This window comes from Paroedura picta, chromosome 5, assembly GCF_049243985.1.
Source record: "Paroedura picta isolate Pp20150507F chromosome 5, Ppicta_v3.0, whole genome shotgun sequence".
Classification (NCBI taxonomy): domain Eukaryota; kingdom Metazoa; phylum Chordata; class Lepidosauria; order Squamata; family Gekkonidae; genus Paroedura; species Paroedura picta.
The window spans coordinates 80,179,391-80,200,526 of NC_135373.1; the positions used below are offsets into that span (position 1 = coordinate 80,179,391).

At 42.3% G+C, this 21,136-nt stretch overlaps 1 protein-coding gene across 2 annotated transcripts; it reads right to left on the reverse strand.

Moving 5' to 3' along the window:
• Window positions 1-3,527: 3,527 nt before the first annotated feature.
• On the reverse strand, window positions 3,528-12,438 carry AVPR1A (arginine vasopressin receptor 1A). Of its 2 annotated transcripts, none has more exons than XM_077338680.1 (2): window positions 11,097-12,438; window positions 3,528-6,721 (listed from the first exon to the last, which is right to left on the reverse strand). In XM_077338680.1, exons 1-2 carry the CDS (start codon window positions 12,076-12,078, stop codon window positions 6,435-6,437), a joined length of 1,269 nt encoding a protein of 422 aa, XP_077194795.1. In that variant the 5' UTR covers window positions 12,079-12,438; the 3' UTR covers window positions 3,528-6,434. The 2 variants fall into 2 exon arrangements, with proteins under 2 accessions (XP_077194795.1, XP_077194796.1); XM_077338681.1 differs by having other exon boundaries at window positions 6,434-6,721; window positions 11,093-12,438.
• Between the last annotated feature and the right edge of the window lie 8,698 nt (window positions 12,439-21,136).

Sequence of the window (21,136 nt, forward strand, 5' to 3'; positions counted from 1 at the left end):
AATGGCCAATGATAGGCTGGAGGGGAGGGGGAGGGGAGGGGTGTCACGGGAACATGTACACAGCTGAGCTTCTCAACCATATTCTGCACAATCATGCCACGTCCAAGGTTTCTCAAAGCCCGAATAAAGTTTCAGAGATTTCTCAATGGTAAAAAAGTTGAGAAAGGCTGCGCTAGACCTATTAGCATTTCTAAAAGAGCAACTGAGATGTGGCTGGAAGGCAATTGAATTGATTTCCCCCCTCCTATCTGTTCTCTGCCAAGAGAGAGAAAAACTTTTCAGAATTCAAGACCAAGATTTTGCTACGTTCAAATGCAAAAATGCATTTCCTCATATTAGATATAACATTCTGATAAATATTTATAGCAGCTAGCTAATCTTGTAGAATCACTGGAGGTCCACAATGCCTATCAAATATGTGTTATGAAGAAATTTAATAATTTTTTGTGGCAAAATGTATTTTCTGCTGAATTTGCTGACTTACATACATTCCTAAAATATATTTGGTTGAACATATGTGTTAAGGGTGGGGCATATCAATAGCTGTAGCATCAAAATGATTCTAAAAGCTTGTGCCATAATAGCATTGCAGAAATATTATATGGCTCTCACAACCGGATGTATGAGTACAAGGATTTTGGATCAAAATTCCTGTAGATGCTTTTATTTGAAATTGTGTATAACAATCAGCTATATTGAGGTTGTGGCTTTAAATTTATGATAAAATGTTCAGAAATTAAATTAACTGGGGAGGGTGGTATATCAATCAAATAAATAAATGCACATGTTTTCTTCTTTTTCTTTTAATTTCTAGAGATTCTTCTCTTACATACTTTTCTATTTAATCATTCATCTCTTCTCCCGTTAGGACTCAGAACCCTTGGTCTGAATTACCATAAATAAAATTTGATTGATTGATTCACCACCCTGAATGATGCCAGCTATATGGCATAATATATAATTTGATGAATTCCAATTGTGTGAAAAGCTAGCAAGTGAAAAGGAAAAACAGCAGCTTTAATGAAAGGATCAAACCGCCATTTTGTTCTGTGTATATTTTACTAACAAACGATAAGAATACATTGTAACCACACCTTCTTTAGAGCGTGTCAAGAGTTATGGAAGTGGGAGAACACAAATGTTTTCTTATTGTTATTTGGATAAATTTTCTGAATTCTTAGGTGCTATATTGTTGTTTTTGCAAGGACAGAAATTTCCACTAAGCCCTTTTGAAATTGCTTGTCAGTCTCAAATGTTGATAATATAGTTAAGAATTATTACTGCTCAAGAGGATAATTTTAGCCAGCTGCAAGCTATAATCAAGCTTCAGATCTTCCTCCACTGCCTGCATACTTTATTTGACATTTGGTTGAGAAAACTTCAGATGAAAGATATCTTTAATGATACAATCTGGTTAAGCAAGTTATGTATGTAGTGTTTTGACCTATAAAATTATCTGCTGCCCTCCCATGCCTTTCCCCTGTTTCATAAATATTGTTCTAAGAGACAACTGAGATGAGTCTGATAGAATTAGATGTTTATTTACGTATTTATTGAGACTATTTGGATGCTACCTCTCCAGATCTGCTCAAGGTAGCTCATGTCTAAAACAATAAAGCAAAAACAAGTGAACAGCAGTAAAAAAATTAAATCATACCTACTTTCTTTCATTTTTTGTTCTTAAGCCAAGGTCTTGAATAATAAAACTGAAAAAAAAATAAATCCATGTCTAAAAACACTTCCCTTCACCACTTCTCTGCAGCCTCCAGAAATCATGCAACAAAATAAATATGTTTGGAATCACCCAGCCCAGGCTGATATTTAGGGGACTGCCCTTCAGTGACTGTTCTCCTTCTCCCAGAACCAGAACCAGAGGGTGGCAGTGGGGAAGAATCAGTGCAGTACTACCAACTTCCTTGCGGTGTTATGCAAGATGCGATACTCTCCCTCATGCTGTTTAACATCTTTATGCATCCTCTGGCCCAGCTAGTCCAGAATTATAGGTTGGGTTGACACTAGTACATTGATGACACCCAGCTCTATCTCTTCATGGAGATGGATGGCCACCCAGACTCCCCCCAGAATCATTTGCCAGTTGTGTGGAAGCAATGATGGTCTGGCTCAAGCAAAGTTGGCTGAAACTCAACCCTTCCAAGATGAAGGTTATTGGCTAGGTAAAAAGGGACTGGAAGAGGAAGCACGCTCACCCTGCCTGGATGGTGTGCAATTGAAGATCTTGTACTTGGCCAGGAATTTGGGCATAACTCTTGATGTCTCTTTGTCAATGGAGGCTTAGGTCACCAAGGCAGCCCAGTTGGCATTTTACCATTTATGCCAAGCAAGGCTACAAGCACCTTTATGGCCCCGGAACATCTAGCCACAGTGATCCATGTGATGGTCATCTCCAGATTAGATTTCTGTAACTCACTCTACATGGGCCTTCCCTTCCCTTTGTCCTGGAAACTACATCTGGTACAAAATGCAGCTGCTAGTTTTCTCACTAGAATACCATGGAGATCCCATAACCAGTCTGCACTGAGGCTGCTGCATTAGCTGCCAGTTGAATTCCAGATCAACTTCAAGGTTTTGGTTCTGACCTTTAAGGCCATTCATGGTCTGGGCCCAGCGTATCTGAGGGATCGTCTAACTCCCTATGCCCCTTGCAGGGCTCTCTGTTCTGTGAATACTAACAGGTTGGTGATCCCCAACCCCGAGATTTGCCTGGCCTCAACCAGTGCTAGGGCTTTTTGACCCTGACCCCTGCCTGGTGGAATGAGTTCCTAGAAGAGCTATGGGACCTGCAGGGGATAATGTAGTTCTATAGGGCCTGTAAGATGGAGCTCTTCTGCCAGGTTTTTGGTTAAGGCCAGGCTAAGGGGATATCTTGGGTCCCTCTTCTAATATCCCCCAATTGGGTAACATCTTCATCTACCTGGGAGTGGCAGTAGGGGGGGTTGTATGGTGAGGTGGAGGAATTGTATGTTGTGTTTTAGTCTATTGTACTAAGGTTAATAATTTTTAACTCTATATTTTAGATTTCTTGTTAGCCACTGCAAGCTGGCTGGCTAAGAGCAGCAGCCAATAGATATAAATAAATAAGAAGGAAGTTTAAATAAATAAGAAGGACTTAGGCCATGGTCTTAGACACTCTAGATCAGTGGTCCCCAACCACCCACTGGGAGGTGCTGCCAACTTCAGCTGCACAGTGCCATACCGAGGGGGAGCCCCAGACATGGCGGCTACCAGAGAGCACTAAAGGTGAGCCAGCGGCAGAGTGGTAGGGCAGCCCCCGAGGCAGCAGCTGGGGAGAAGGACAAGGATGAGCCCAGTACCGACTGATCCACAGACCGGTCCCAGTCCCCCGGACCGGCGGTTGGGGACCACTGCTCTAGAGTACAATTTAATTATCTTTCTCAGGATGTAATGTTTCTCCTGAATTTGCACTAGTCATATAAATCTGAAATAGCAGATTTATCCAATAACTTTTACTTTTTAAATATTTTATTTAAATATACATTGAACAGTTATTTACTAAGTCAACAAGAACAACGTCTCTACATATATAAGCAGGAAGCTATATAACAAAAATAAAATGTGACAAAGATATGTGATGTTAAGACAATGTAAAACTTCTTTCATTGTTTCACAAAACATCAAAATGCAATTCCTTTTATAAAAAATTAATAACTGAAAACCAGTGAATTCAAACTTTAATTTCCCAATAATTTGTACCATCTTAGTCAATTCTTGCAACTTTACAGTTCTTTGTCTTTCTCAGAAGTATTAACTATTGATTTGATAAAATATGCTGTTAGAATTTTACCCGTATTCCAAAGATTCCATATTCTGTAGCGATAATTTTGTCGTATATCCATTCATCCCTAGAGAATATTCACTGGGTTTTGTCATCAGCATTATTATGTTAACTATTTCCCCCTGATATTATAAGGAAAACCCTCAAATGAGGATTTTATTTTCTTCAGGAAATATCAGTTTACTTCTGTTTGAATTATTACATCATCTTTGACTGCCTTTAGTTGTTGGCATTATCATCTTCCAAATATTGGGAAATTTGAGTTTTCTGAAAAAATGTTAACTTCCCACAGTTGTGATTATTACATCTTCTTTTTCCTCGAGCACATTGTTGGATGCTTCTTATTCTTACAGTGAATCATAAATATTTGTCTGAATATATGAATGCATTGAATTCCAAATATGTCTAGCATAGGTTTGTGTAAAAGCAAGACAATTCCCTTTCAAAACAGCTTTTACTTTTCATAGATTTGTAGGTTTTCCCGTCAAAAAATGTCCTGAGTTTTAAAAACCTAAATTGAAACAAGAATATATTAATTGCCAAATTGTCTTGCCTATTGATGATGCTATCTGTTTCTGTAAATGATGAATCAGAAATTCTCCCAGTAGAAGCACTGTGGAGAAATTATTTACCCACATAATTTTATATCCAATTAATTTTATTCTCTTCTGATAAACATAAACCTAATAGATACATAACTTAATGAACATTTCAAACAAAACTGAATGTTTATTCAAGCTAGAGTACATCCTGGAAGTCAAACAATACTGCTTTGTGTGTTAATACAAGGAGGAAATATTCATTTGCATTGAAATTCTACTGAATGGAGGGTTTTTTGGTTAAGAAAGTCAACATGAACAACGTATTATTCCAGAAGTCTCCTTCCAAATAGATCTTATTGGTATGGCACAAGAACTGAAATATACACATAAGATATGACATTTGTTGCATGTTTTACATGGGGACTGGCAGCCATATGCTAGCTTCAGATCCTCACAGAGAACTCCCTCTAAAAGTGTATGCAGCCATCAGATGGGATAAACAATGTTTCCCCAATTCTGTTTCAGTTTGGGAAAAATGGCATTCAGGGAGGCAGGAACTCCTTCAGCAAGGACACAGAAGCCTCATTAGTCCAAACCAAAGGGAATGTTGAGGTCCTTCTGGAAAGGTCCATGAATTTGACTGGATGTCTGAACTGGATTTAAATCACCAAAATTTCCAAATACATCAGCAGCTGGAAAAACAAATTCACCAGCAGCTATACAAAAACTGAAGAACAGCCAGTACGGTGTATGGTTAGAGTATCAGACTAGATTTGGGTAGGCTCAGGTTTGAATTCCTACTCTGCCATGGGAACTTGCTAAATGACCTTGGGCCAGTCTTCACACACAGCCTAACCTAAACTTACATGGGTGTTATGAGGATGAAATAAAGGAGAACAGCATAAGTTTTTTTGGAACCTGATTAGGGAAAGGATGGGGTATATCTGAAATAAACAAATAAGGAAGTAGAAAAAAAGAAAGATCCTTGAATTCTTTTTCAGCTAAAGTATAAATGGCCTTTGTCTGAGAACATTAACAAACAACTGGCCATACATGATCTCACCCTATTTGAGGGACTGCCTTTCCATCTATTCCCCTCAAAGAGTACTGTACACCATAAACACCAATAAACTGGTGATCCCTGGCCTCTAGGAGGCTCATCTGGTCTTGACCAGAGACAGAGCTTTTTCAGTCCTAGCCTTCACTTGGTAGAATGAGCTCCCAGATGAGATCAATGCCCTGCTGGAACTAAAACAATTCTACAGGGCCTGTTAAGATAGAGCTCTTCCACCAAGCCTTCGGTCAAGGCCAATGAAACAGCCACCAAGAGCCTAGAGACCCCTCCCACTGTGAACACTCCTAGAAAATCTGAATCAACAAATATATGGAATTACTCAGTTGCAGAGTTGTAAAGTTTAAAGTTTCTACAGCTGAAAATGTTACAAGTTCCACTGGTTGATATGTTATAAAGTTAATTATTCTTTATTTGTACTGTACTACTCATCTTTCAGTGTAAACTGCCCTGAACCAAAAGGGAGGGTGGTATATAAATGTAATAAATAAAATAAATTTAAAAGTTAAAACTCAGTGATGAAAGCTAATCATAAGCACAGTCCTGATTTGAATTACATGTTGGCTTGAAAAAGCACTTACCTGTAGGATTTTGCAGTGACACAATGTCTTATATAAATTTCATGTCACCTTGATTTTGTAGAAAATGTACACATGGTTGAATTCCAAGAGAGGTTTGAATCAACATCCTTACTGTGTTTAGGTAGCATCTCTATTTAATCTTACATGCTATATAACAGTTGTCCTGAAAGCAAACTATATATTAACAATATATATTTTAGAAAAATATTCCACGTATTTTTTCACTGCACTGAATACACAATTTTCTGGACTAATTTATAGCATCAATTTACATCAAAGCAAAAATACCATACACATAAATAATAAGCTTCCATTTTTGTTAATCTTATTAGTTCCTTTACTGTATGATAACTGGTAGATGTGATCAGATAAAGTGCTAAAGTGCTGATCTGGCACTCAAGGGCCATCAGAATTGCATATATGGCTCAGGAACAACTAGGGATGAACTTCATAGACTTTGATGAATTTGGAGATTCTCTGCATGTTTCTAAACTGTTTGTTGGACTTCTGTTATTGGTGAAAGAAGTCTGTCGCCTGCTGATGCTCTCAGAATCTTCTTTGTTCAGTGTTTGTTGTAGTTTTTGACAGCATGGAAACCTTTGAATGAAATCTTGCAGAAGGTGCCCACTATAGAACATGTAAATCCATGGATTGCAGCAACTGTTCAAGCTGGCTAAATGGGCAGTGACTGTGATTACAATGTTCTCCGACTCTGTCAAGAAAAAGAGGTACATTTCTTAGCAACAACATTCCATCTGAGAATAATCATTTATTTCTGATTCTGACATTTTAAGATAGAAATAATGGACCAGGGCTTTAGCAACTTTTAAAAGCATTGGGGTTTTGTATGAAAATAATTATCAGCATCATCCTAAACAGGACTATACTATTTCCAGCCCACTGAATCCCCAAGTGCCATGGAAGCTTGCTTGGTGATTCTGTCCCAGTCACACAATCTCATAGGGTTCTTATGAGGAAGAAAATGGGGACAGTAGAAAAAATGTAAGTCACTTAAAGTTCCCATTAGGAAAAAGGGTAGGTTATATAAAAAGGCTCATAAGCACAGTAGTGCATAAAATGCAATGATTTGTCATGCCCTTCCAAACAGCACTATGGATTGGTGTGAAATCTGTCACAAATCTTCTGGCAATGAGAGGATTTGCCAATGATGGAGAGATTTTCCTTCCGCCCTCCTCCCTCCTTCCCAGGCTTTGCCAAAGAAGGAGAGATTTTCCTTCCCTTCTCTTTGCTCTTCCTGTTGTGCTCATGACACAGTCTGTTTTGCATCTTAACTTGCTAGTTCATGCCAGTCATGGATTCCCTGATTAGCAGCAACATAGCAAATAAGGCAGCAGCTTTTTTGGTTCTATTTTAGCCCAGGTAGAGAGTGTTTAAAGGTAGTTGGGATTGGAGTTGGGTGGCAGTACCCAGTGCTTCTGTATTCTGTTTTTCACAAGTGAACTCATTACCATTTTACACACCTGTTTTGGCCCTTGAAAACACTTGAGGTGGTGTGGGGAAAAGAGCTCCGCACTAAAAGCCCACAGTAGATCAAGGGCACCACAGCATTTTGAAATGCCACAAAATGGTGACATAGAATTGGTTCTGATAATAATTTTGCCTTCTCTTTTAATTGGGCTCAGCAGGGGAGAGGGAAATCTTCGAATTTGTAAAGGGCAGCCTCCACAGCTTCCCTTCCCATCTGCATGAGGGGAAAAAACTCCCCTCCCCCTGCACGCCAGGCAGGCAGTAGCTGCAAAAGACAAGTGTATGTGCCCATACTCACTAGGGTTGCCAACACCCCATTGGGAAATCCCTGGAGATTTTGGGGACTAAGCCAAGGGAAGGTGGGGGAGAGACATTAATCAGATATCATACCATAGTCTCTATCCTCTGATATAGCCATTATTTCCAGGGGAAGTGATGGAATTCTGGGATTTCTTATTCCTCATTAGGTCTCTCATGCTATTTGATTACATTGTTTTATGTCATGTAATCCATTTTGATTCTCAAGTAGAACATTGATAAATTATAAAATAAAAATATATAATAAAGTAAATAAATAATGATGTGCTCATCACCCCTGTACTCATTCCCTTCCCATAAAATTACTCTGGCTACAGGCCTGCATATAAAACAAGGAAAATAGAGCCAGCTTTCTGGGAGGCTGGTAAAGAAATCTAATAAAAATAATTAAATAACAGATTTAAGAGTGGTGTAATTTGTAGCATTACCTTGTCAGAAAATGTTCTATTTAAATCAGTGCAGTATAGATAATACACTAGGCTGTACATCTGGATATGCATAAAAGGTAAATAAAATCTGTATCTGATTACAGAAAAAAATGAAATGTTTTATAGATGACTGATACAAGATCTCTGTTTAAACAAAGCACTTAAACCAACACCACTGAACTGAGGACTAAAGCTGACAGAATATCAAATTATTTAAACCACAACAGAAAACCATTTCTAAACCTAGATCCATTTTCAAAGGCATCCTAATCAGGCATGGTAATATACGGTCCTCAGGGACAGAATTTTTAAATGGATTCACATCAGTAATTCCTGTAATCTCTACTGATAACTACTTATTTTTCAGGAATTACTACTGATTGATCATTGTACATTGCCAATGAATAGTGCATGGAATCAATATTTTCTTATAATCCACTTTGCAGAGGTTTATTGATAAGGCAAAAATAGTTAGGGGTATAAATTCTATAATATGCATTGTTTGGTTGAGTAAAAAGATATGGCATGTTGAAAATGAAACGTATGCAGCTTGTCATTTGAAGTTTCTAAACTTACATTTTAATAATAAACCTTATTGTATTAATTGCAGTGATCAGCCTCTAGATTTAATCCCCCCCCCCTCTCTCCTTTTTGCCATCAAGTCACAGCTGACTCATGGAGACTTCGCAGGGTTTTGAAAGGAAGAGACATTCAGAGGTGGTTTGCCATTTCCTAACTGTATTGCAACCTTGGACTTCTTGATGGCCTCCCATCCAATTACTAACCAGGGCAGAACCTGCTTGGCTTTCAATATCTGATGAGCCTGAGCTACCTTGGACTATCCAATGCACAGTGAAATCCTCTCCAGTTAAATATTTCATTAGCTATTACAAAAGTAGATGGCTTTACTATAAAATGGTACATTAAAAGCACACCTAAATAGAGCAGACAGGGAAAAAATAACAGCTCAATCCAAAACAAATTTATACTATGTTAAATTTATTTACTTCAATGGACTCAGACTGGTGTAATTATGTTTAGAATTGCACTGTAAGTGACTGTGGGTTATGACATTTCAACTACCATTATGTACATGTTTTAAATATAAACCATGGAACCATTTGAAGGCAATTCTAGTAAAACATGCTTGCTTCCCAAAAATAAGCATAATTCATTTGCAGTCAATCAATAAATCTTTAATGGCATACGATAATTTGCTTTTACCTACAATTTGACATTATTTGACTCTGCTTCAACTCTTGGTGTAGTGGTTAAGAGTGGCAGCTTCTAATCTGGTGAACTGGATTTGATACCGTGCTCCTCTGCATGCAGCCAGCTGCGTGACTTTGGGCTCGTCACAGTCCTGATAGAGCTGTTCTTACAATGCAGTCTCTTGGCCCCACCAACCTCACAGGAGGCGATTGTAAGCTGCTTTGAGACTCCTTCAGGCAGTGAAAAGTGGGGTATAAAAATCAGCTCTTCTTATTTTGAAACCATGATACATAGTTTGACTCTAAAACTCATACTATTTACTTGGTGTTGTATACAAGAAAGCACTAATCTTTTTTCTTTATATTTAAAATAACTGAAACACCTTTTTAAACTGGCAGCAAGCTGCTATCTGAAGAGGCAGAATTAGAGAAAGGTGAAATTAGGGAAAGAGGCTTTTGGTGACTTCTAGCTGCATGGAGATCTGTATACTTACTGTACTGTTTGAGTGGAACATCTCCTTGACTGACTTCAGTGAAACATCACAAAAACATCTATAGGAGTAAAATGCTGTTCACAGCTAAAAATAAGGCTTCTTACACAAGCAAGATTCTTCAGAGCAATCTCTGAATTCTGTTCACAATTAGAGAAAACAGAGTGGGCTCTCCTTACTGTTTCAACAGGTTCCTTTATACTACCACCATGTAGTCCCACAGACTAAAAGCTCAATTATTTAGAGACTAAAAGTTAAATCTCTTGTTACTATAAAGGTAAAGGTATCCCCTGTGCAAGCACTGGGTCATGTCTGACCCTTAGGGTGATGCCCTCTAGCGTTTTCATGGCAGACTCAATGCAGGGTGGTTTGCCAGTGCCTTCCCCAGTCATTACCGTTCCCCCCCCCCGCAAGCTGGGTACTCATTTTACCGACCTCGGAAGGATGGAAGGCTGAGTCAACCTTGAGCCGGCTGCTGGGACTGAACTCCCAGCCTCATGGGCAGAGCTTTCAGACTGCATGTCTGCTGCCTTACCACTCTGTCCAGTAGCACCTTAGAAACTAGCCAAATTTATTCCAGCACAAGTTTTCATGTTTCAGAACTCCGTGTATAGAAACAGAATAAACTTCTCATCAGAACTATGTGTGTGTCACCCAAGTTTCATTTGGAAAAAAAATCCACAAAACATTCTGTTCATGCAGTGCTATTCTTTTAGGCACCTTAAAACCTCTACCTCCTTGCAATGATTTTTCATTTGGAAATGTTAACACCACAAGCCAGTATGCATTTACTCTTAAGCAGGTCTAACTAATGAGACTTGAAACTTTGTGCATTTTTCGTGCAATTCCAGCGACACTAATTTAGATGCCATTTTATCCAGGGGGGGGGGTTGATCCTAAACACACTGCTTGAAATTCATGCTGCAATCTTATGCTTATTTACTTAAGAACAAACCTCTCTGAAAGATGCTTAGGGTGACGCTACATGTCAATTCCATCTAAACTGCTTTCAGTTCGGGATGTCAAGCTGAGGTGCAGGATCACAAACTTCCGCGAGAGCGAGCTGACCCTCGCATACTATTTAAGAAGGCAACTGGAGATTGTAGACAAGAGAAGGGAGAGCCGCGAGGGCCACAGCAGCGCCTACCTACCGGTCCAGGAGGTGTGCCAGTGCCAGTCCCAGACGGACCACATCTGGACGGTGAAGAAGGGCGCCCAGCAGACGATGTACGCCGAGACGATCACGAAGGTCATCTTGACGGTGCGGATCTTGGCGCGGGAGATGTTCTTGACACTGCTGACACAGGGCGCGCCGAGCAGCCCTTGGCGGAGGGCGCCCCCCGGGGGCGGGCGCGGCGCCTGGGGCCGCTGCCGCCGTGTCTTGTCGCGGACGTTGCTCCAGATGTGGTAGCAGATGAAGCCGTAGCAGGTGGCCAGGATGAGGACGGGCGCCACGAAGATGCCGCCGGTGATCCAGGTGATGTAGGCGCGGGCTCCCCAGGGCTCGATGAAGTGGGCCCAGCAGTCGTAGACCTGCGAGCTGCTGTCCATCTCGGTGAGCGAGAAGATGAAGTACTGCGGCAGGCTGAGCAGGAAGCTGAGCGCCCAGGCGGCCGCGATCATGAAGCGCGAGCGGCGCGCCGGCGCTTGGAGCGTCTTGAGCGGGTGGCACACGGCGATGTAGCGGTCGGCCGTCATCACCACCAGCAGGTACGCCGAGGCGAACATGCCGAAGACCTGCAGGTGCTTCACCACGCGGCACAGCCCGTCGGGCCCCTGGAAGCGGTAGGTCACCTCCCAGCACAGCTGCGGCAGGACCTGGAAGAAAGCCACCGCCAGGTCGGCCAAGCTGAGGTGCCGGATGAAAAGGTGCATGCGGGACGCCTTCTGCCGCGGCGTGCGCCGGAGCGCCAGCAGCACCAGCGCGTTGCCCAGCACGGCCAGGACGAAGGTCAGCGCCAGCACGCCGATCTCCAGCTTGGCCAGCTCCTCGTCCCGCTCGTAGAAGGAGCTGCTCGCGTTCCCGCCGCCGGCCGAGCGCCGCGCCTCCTCCGCCTCCCCGGAACGGCGCCGGCTCTGGTTCCAAGCTGGGGCTGCCCAAGCGGAGCCTTCGGGACCGTCGCCGAAGCGCATGGTGGCGGCGCCCTCCCTCTTTCGTCGACGCCTGGCGGCAAGGAGCCGGACCGGAGCGGGACCTCTCTCTCTCTCTCTCTCTCTCTCGGGCCGCCCGAAAAGGACGAGAGGGGAGCCTCCGGCACTGCCTTTCCCGCCTTCGACTCCGAAACGAGGCCGGCGCGGCGCCTTCTCCGGCTCACTTCACGCGACTTTCCCGCCCAGCCTTTGGCGCGCCAACCCGCTCTCCGGCGCGCTTGTGCCCGTCTCTCCGCACTCTCGCCGTCGTCGTCTTCTCTTCGCGTGCCCCCCGGACTCCTTTCTGGGGGCCGCTTCGCCTCTCTCCTCCGCTCTGGCTCCCAGCCCAGGCGCGCCCGTCTCCCCTCAGGCACTCCCTCCCTCCCTCTCTCCGCCGCTGATTTATCTGTGGCCAGTGAGAGACGGTTCAGTGACCCACCGGCCAGCGCTTGACGCCATCCCGCGCCTTTTTCGTGGGCTGGGGATTAAGGATTGATTCATCTCCGTGCATAGAGAGAGCCAGAGAAGCCCATAAAACCTCGCGGAATGTGAATTGACCTGAAGGGGAAGAAAACATTTGGCTTGCGCTGATGCGAGAGCGATACTGTTCCCATGCCTTCGATTCGAGGCCAGTAGCTCCCTAGAGACCAAGAAGGGTTTCCCGGAATTGGCCAAGGGAGGTTGGAAACCTGCAAGTCTATACCCCCCTAAAATGTTGTTGGTCTCTAAGGTGCTCTGGGACAAGAATCTAACTGCTTTACTGCAGTCCTACTGAGCTATCCTCTGAAGCTGTCTCCATAGGTGCTCGAATTATGCGCTTTAAACATGTATGCCCTGCTTCCCCAGACACCTCACTATACTCTGCCCTTGATAGTGCTATCAGGCACCACTAGTCAGTGTGGATTCACTTATACTTGCCTCCAACCCATCTAGCATTACTAGTTTTGTAGGCAAGCGTTTTTAACTGCTTCAAGGAAGCAGAAGAGTCTACCCAAAAGATTTATTGTGCCATGAGCTTTCAGGACACAACACAGTTACTTGTTTGGAAAATGGCAGCACTTCAAACATGAATTTGACAGAAAAAACATTCCTGTTGAGTTTCAAGCAATGAACTTCATGATGAGATTCCCCCACCACCTGAAGTCCTGCGGGAAAGACAAAGGCTTGTGACTTAGCACTAACTTCAAATGCCGCTTCTTGCTTTCCCCTTGGGCCCTCAATTCTTGGTGTGTCTTTCAATTTCCCATTGCAACATGGGAACCAGGAGTGGGCAACACTTCAAGGAATGCATGAAATTGGCCAGCTAACATTCGTTATGGATTTGAACATTCGTGGACAGTTGGACATGGACATGGAGGCTGGGAAGGAGACTTCAGTGGGATGGAATGCCATATAGTTCACCTTCCAAAGCAACCATATTACCTATATTATGTCCTCTGGAGATCATTTATTGTAGATCTCCAGGCCACACCTGGAGGATGGCAACACTACCATCCAACACTACCATCCATTCAGTTTAAGAATAGAACATTTGGGGCTGGTTGGTAATTATTATATCTCCTGAGTCCAGGCTAGCAGACGCACCACAGCCTGTTGCAAAGCTGTGATGATTCCCCTCTCTCTCAAAGAGGCATCAATAGCTCTCAGATCCTGTCAGCCTCCCCCACTGCAAATAGCCAGGAAGGATAAGACTCATACTAACTGGTGCCAGGCCTCAAGCCTCAAAGAACCATGCCCAGATTATCAGACAGATTAGATTGAAAAGTATTCCCAACAGGCACCCTGCCACCATCTGGCCTGGTCACTGCTAATGTAGGGTCCAAGTTGGTATAGGTATGAGAGATTTTATCTGCCAGCTGTTAAACAAAACATTTACCAGAGGGCCACCAAGCAGTTCACCTGCAAGCCAGATCCCAACAGGCTTCTGACCACCTGGAACTGCTGTGCTGGCCTACACTGTGCAGACACAATGATAGCAGGAAACTGTTGTTTCTTTGCTACTATCACTGTCATGTCTTATCAGATTTGTCCCAGGTCTTTCCCCACTGTGTCTCTAGCTGTCTCCGTTGTCTTTTCTTTGCCCACAGCCCTCAGGGGAGCAATTACAGCAGCTACTCAAGAACGTCGCATCATTCCAGAGGTCAACCAGGGCATCAACAATAACACCACTATATTAACAAAAAAATACCGTATAGCCATCAGAAAGCCATTCAGATCCATTTGGCTCCAGGGGCAGATCATTACGCAGGGAAACTCCACTGCATTCACACACATACAAAATCACAATTTATGGCAACAGTGGCTTCAGAATGACTCTCCACATTGTGTGATCTCTAAACAATACCTTGAAAATATGAACTATGGCTAATTTAACCACTGCATTATTTCCACAACAAGTATTTTTGAATTCACAGTGTAAAAAGATAGCAAGAAATACAGTCAATTATAAATATACAATAGGGGGTAGAAGCTCTGATTTTCTTCTCACCTTTGGCTCCAGCTCTTTGCCCCTCTTTGCCTGCTTCTCCTCCTGTTCTTTGCTCTCACCTTGTCCTGCTCATCTTTGAGGCTCATTCTTCAGAACCACCTCAGATCTCTATGATAGTCCAGCAGTTTGCATTTTATCTCCCCACTATTAATCACTAAGAATGTGCACATTTTCTGTAAACTTGTGTTTTCTACAGATTTAACTATCAGCATTGAGTCTAGCCCTTCACAATTAGATACAGTGATCACTTGGCCATAGGCATCCCTTCCTTGCAATGGATGTTTCTGGATATTAGAGTCTATAGAATGGCTGTTGAGCAGCATCTGTTAACGGTTCATTGCCAAAGACAGGAAAAACTACTTTTTCAAATTTAATCACTAGTCTTCACCACACATTTTAAAGCATACAAAAAAGCAATAAATGTTTATTATATGGCATTTATTAGTATGTCTTGAAAGAAGACACATCATGGTCAGATGGTTGCCTCAAAAGCAACAGTATGAATAATTACGAGGTTTCATTTGTCTTTCCTATTTGTTCTCGGTTGAAATATTTAAGACTATTAAGAAGTGGACTATGTTTCTGCTCAACAGTATAAAAATAAATTGTTATAATTACAAAATTGAATGCAGTATAATGAATCATAATTCATACGTTTAAACTACAAGTACAACAATATAGGCTAGATATCAGGAAAAACATTTTCACAGTCAGAGTAGTTTAGCAGTGGAATAGGCTGCCTAAGGAGGTGGTGAACTCCCCCTCACTGGCAGTCTTCAAGCAAAGGTTGGATACACACTTTTCTTGGATGCTTTAGGATGCTTAGGGCTGATCCTGCATTGAGCAGGGGGTTGGACTAGATGGCCTGTATGGCCCCTTCCAACTCTATGATTCTATGATTCTATACAGTTCACAGCATTTGAATACTAGGTACATGAGCAAGGAAGTTAAATGCAATTATAAGATCTGTATCTTTATTGCAACTTTACTAACCTGCAGGTATTGCTGTGAAACCCCTAGCCAAAATAATACCCAAGGTTGCTTGAAAGTCTCCTTCAGAATAAAACTCACCTTTTTATCTTACTTTTAAAAATGCTGAAGGAAGGAACAGATAAAACCAGTTGTCTGCTTTAGAAGAAAACTTACTGAAGTAATCTCCAGAAGCATATGACAGAATGTTTCTGCATCAGAAGCTTCACGCCAGGCTGCAAGCTGGAGTTTGAACTGGGGCACGTTGCCCCGCATTTTCCTGCTCCTGCACAGAGGAGCATCTGGCCTGGTGCACCTCATCCACCCAAGATTTGTGTTCCTGAAAGGAGCTGGGGCAGTGATGTTCCCAGTGTGGAAACAGTCTTGAGCATGCATTTTTTGAATGCGTAAAACAGATTGTATCATTTTAATGACTTGCAGGACTGTTAATAAGGTTGAATGCAATAGGTGGCAGTTAGGAAAACAACTGATCCTACAGCTGCAGGTTTATGCTGACAGAACACTGAGGAGAATGCAGCAAAAGTCTAAACTGCCTGCTGGTACCAAAGAACTACCAATTGCTGGGAATGGCCTGCTTAGTGGCAATGGAAATACAGTTTTCCTGATTTAAGCATTTCCCCATATACTAGAAAGTCACTGCAGATGTCCTTTGCCTGTCTGTAATACAGTTCTATTTATTCCTGGGTACAAATTGTAGGCTTTGTTCCAATTTAGGCTGAATGATTCCTAAGAGACAGTCCTTTTTCCTCCCTGAGATGCCAATTTCTTCCCTCACTATTTTGCAGTAACAAATGCATGCTGTACAATCACTTTTTTGTGTTGTGTGTCCCACTGGATGTAACAACTCACCATGTGGACTAACTGATTTTCTTCAAGCCACTGCATACCTCCCCTGCTTCACTTTTTGGTTGCCCATGAGAACATAACCAGATATTTTACATGGAGCATTTTTGTATATGAATGGTTTGCAATTCAGAAATGTTACCAGCATGGAACAACTTAACATAGCCTCTGTTTCAACACCCATTTCTAAACTCTTATCGTAAAGTTCCTTTTTGTTCCTGTTTGTTCTATTTTAATCTGATGTCATTTGGCTAATTAATTGCAAACCTTCTTATCATTCCTGGCTTTTTGTTGCCTGTTTCCTCCCAACATGATTAACAATGACACCGAGTCATTTGACATTGATGAAAGAGCTCTAAGGAAAGGGTTAAACTCCTCCCTCTGCCTCCTACCATGGTCCTGATCTGAATCAGACTCCTTTGGCTGTCTACTAAAGAAAAATGCTCACCATTCACAAACCCTCACTGGCTTGTCTGCTTTGGGCCAAGTAGTAAGGTACCCTTGCATACCCTACTTGTAGAAATAGCATTGCTGTTAATATCACCAAAAATGGCAGTGGTATTTTGTGCTATGGCATCGTTGCAACGACTGGGGATATTTGCTGAAAGAAACAAATGCCTATCTGATTAAACATACAGCTGTATTTACTCCAAGGACTAGAGACAATATAGTGGCACAGCTGAAACTTCATCTGTAGAGAATAGTCAACAGTTAGAAATCAGTTCCATTGCCATCTTTACAGTATCCAGCTCTACTGTCCTGTCAAAAGGGTGACAACCACCTAGTCTCCCTCAGGACCTTCTCATATTAAGCATCACCCACATATGTCTCCACTGGACATTTAAAAATGACTTATGGAAAAATCCATAGATCCAAACCTATTATTAGGGATGTGACTGTCTATTACCCAATGAAACCATGAAACAAAGCAAAAAACAGTCAATGTTATCATTATTATAACAAAAACTGCATCTGATAGCTTTCCTTAGGAAATATTTTAAAACATTAGTTAATATTTCTTAGTACCTGTTATTCTCGTTCTTAGCTTTTTTTAGAGTGTCCAAGAGGAGTTCAGACTCAGGGAGAGGGGAGAGTGCAGAGAGAAGAGACAAATCTAAGAACTGTGTTGCATTTATGTAGGCTGGGGGCAAACAGAATGAACTATCTTTGTGTGTCTCTCTCCCACACGCACATCTCCTGGTGCTTCCAGTGAAGCTTCTGGTGTATCCAGTATGCTGTACCTGAGGGAATCCTGGGAATTAGAATCCCAGAGTTAGCTAATTGTGGTACTAAAACAGATTCTAGTAGCTAAACCCTTGCTAAAATGGAGTATCACCTTGCCAACTTGAACCAGCAAATTCATTATATGATGGCTTCTCCAATTTTATTATGAGAATTCATCTAAACAATCAAGCAAAATAAAAAGCTAAAATTCCATCGTTATTTCCCATATATTGAAATAGAAAGATTCTGCCTTTTCTCTTTCCATCTCCCTGGAAAGTGAGTTTCAGTTTTAAAGGTGAAAGAAGCATGTTTTGTGGACTGCTAATAACAAATGGGAACTACCTATGTAGTCTAAGAGAAAATGTGAGGAGTTGGACTACAAACCGTTTTCAGTACTCCGTTATTTTCATCTATACACAATGTGGCAGATTGGCAGTTACATTAAGTAAATCAGTTTACAAGAGTTAAAACACAGGTGGTGGTGGTGGTGATTTTTATTGTTAAAACATTTTTAGCTCCCTTGCAGAATTCAAGGAGGCTTTCAATATAAAATACAACAAAACCAAAACATATAAAAGTCACAGATTTTTTAAAAATCCCAGTTAAGATTGCCAATAATCAGAAAGCTAAATCGATCAAAATGCAGTCCTCAGCTGCCTCCTGAATATCAGCAATGAGGAGTCCAGACATACCTCCCTGGTGAGGTTGTTCCAGAATAGTGGAGATTTTTGTTAGATTTTGTGTTTTAGTAAGAGACAGCCACTGACTGTCAGAAAAAGAGTCAACAGTTTTGTTGACACTTGTTGCTGGAGGAACAGGCAAAGTGGGTCATATGAAATGTTTATTGGTATACAGAGTGCCATTGATAATGTGTCTAGTTCTCCCACACTGTACTCAAGTGACCGGAAGAGAAGCAGTTCTCCTTCCTGCCTTTATCTTCTCTGGAACTGCTTTGGACAGAGAGGGGGATCCATCTTGAAGCTTAATCATGTAACAGCTAGTGGTTAGAATTCCACCATGAGCTAAAGGAAGCCATGCATTTCTTTATTTCCAAGTTTCCCTAACCTGGATGTCTAGTAAAATACTTTTTTATACTTTGATACTTTAATACTGCCTTGTCTGGTCTCATCATTTATATATTCATTTTGCTACTTTTTAATCACAATATACCCAACAATGTCTCTTGTAACCTGCCACGAGCCAGCTAGTCTGGGAGTGGTGGGCAGTAAAATCAGGACAGCTTTCAAAGGGTTAACATACATAAATAAGACATTACACATTAAGTTTTTAAAATATTAAAATGTAATAATTAAATATAAAATAACTGTTTTTTCCCACTGCCTCCTTCCCCAGATGAAAAAGAGGGAGGAATAATAAATGTATTCAGATGACATTTGTTGGTCTAGTGCAATTTCGGTGTATAACCAGATATGCCAGCACTCCTCCACCTCTTTCTAGCATCACAGTTGCTATCCTGACCAGGCTTTCAAAAAGTGTTGTGAGACATGTGCAGCCCAACCCTGTACATTTTGTTCAGCAGAACTTCCTCCCAAGTAAGCAAGCACAAGATTATAGCATTCATAGCCCACATAAATTATGATGGTAGTTAGCAACAGTAGAAATGGGGAGTGAGTAGAATGGGTTCTCTCAGTGTCAAAAAAAAAATCGTTTGCAATTAATAATACCCTTAAAAATGACACCAATGGCGGGCCTGTAAGATGGAGTTCTTCCTCCAGGCTTTTGGTTGGGGCCGGTGAAATGCACAGCATCTACTAGCCTCATAAGACGTCCCCAGACTGACAACTAGCTCTGGGAGAACTGAAGGTGACCCAAACCTGGGACTGCTGATGTTTGATTCTGTTTTAAAATGTTAACTAGTTTTGAATATTTAATTTTTAATGAATAGTTTGAACTGTATTATAGATGTACTAGAAATTAAGCCCATTTTATGTCTGAATAAAATGGGCGCTAGCAGACTGGAGCAGAGTAAAAGGTGGCTTACTGTTGAGCGGGTGGGCTCCCTGGCGGCGTCTTCTGGCTGGTGGCCATTTTCTTTATGGAGGCGGCGTGTGCCGGGCCGCTAGGGGCCTGGGGAGGTGTATTCTCCCCCCTCCCCCGATTTGGAAAAAAGCTCCCCAGGCCCTGGGGAAGGCGCTCTGCGGCTGTGCAAGGCGCGGAGCGCCTTCCTCGGGGCTTGGGGAGCCTTTTTCCTCCCCCCCCCCCGTTGGATATGAAGGGCAGGATTACACTCTCTCCTCTCCCCCTTCATCCTCCTGTTGTTTTGGCTCAAAGTCCATATTGTGATGTCAGTCAATAGATGCCGGATCAAATGTGCTAAGCGTTTTCATGGCACAGTGATTCTGCCTCATTTTTTCCATGTTATTTACTTCTATTTTCTTCTATAGTAACTCTTGCTCCAATAAAACCCAGTCTTCCTCTGCTACATATTTGTGTCAAAATGAAAGGTTTGTGGCAAAATGAAAGGTAATTGTAATGGCATTTTAAGATCCTCAAAAAAAAAATTGTTCCATAGGTAAACTGTATACAAAATACATACCAATACCAAATCAGAGTAATTGTCACATTATAGCCATGTGTTAGCTCACATTTGTGCATGCACTCTTACTTGCCTGGCATAGGATCCAGTTATTTCCTAGCTTTACTGTTTCTGTTGTGCTGCTAAAGGCAGTCTATAGGATGAGATCATGAACTCTTCTATGCCAACATAAACAGTGTATGTCTTTTTGTCTCTAATGAATAATAATAAAAAAGACAAAAACAATAATTTGGGTCCCTACTTGTATTTTATTCATAAGCCCAGCTTTGGCCACCAATATGATATAATGGTAATTAACATTCAGCACAGTTCTGGAGAAAGACAGGTAAAATATTCTCTGTATAAATAAATAATAAATAATATGATAAGAATGATCAGTTGCTAGCTGCAAGATGGTGTTCCTTTGATAAATATCTGGAGTCAACAGTGCTCCTACCCATAATGCCAGGACTTTTGCTATAGTGTGAAGTTTCCTGCCAGCCCCCCCTCAATCCTCCCTGCCCCCTGCTTGTTAGGCTGGTGTGTGTAGGGGGAAAATAAGGGAAATATTGCTACTAAATTGGCAGTGTGATGTCATTTCAGGGTGAACTTGGCGGACCGGCTTCCCCGGGGCCTGGGGAGCTTTTTTTCCCAACGGGGGGGGAAGGAAAAAGGCTCCCCAAGCCCCGGGGAAGGCGCTCCGCAGCTCACAGAGCCGCGGACCGGCTTTCCCGGGGCCTGGGGAGCCTTTTTCCTTCCCCCTGTAGCGAAAAAAAAGCCAGGGAAGGGGAAGCTCCCCAGGCCCCCAGGGAAGCCTTCTCCCGGCCGGCGGAGCGGCCTTGCGGCGTTGTAGACGCCGCGAAGCCGCTCCGCCGGCCGGGAGAAGGAGGCCAGGCTCCCCCACCCCCCGAGGCTCTCCGAAGACTCCTCCTGGGTGGCGGAGCGGCGGAGCGGCATCTACGCCGCCGCGAGGCCGCTCC

Coding starts and splice junctions, on each gene's coding strand:
- AVPR1A (XM_077338680.1), bottom strand. CDS start 12,078: ATGCGCTTCGGCGACGGTCCCGAAGGCTCCGCTTGGGCAGCCCCAGCT. Junction 6,722..11,096: donor CTGGCACACCTCCTGGACCG/GTAGGTAGGCGC, acceptor TTTTCTTGACAG/AGTCGGAGAACATTGTAATC.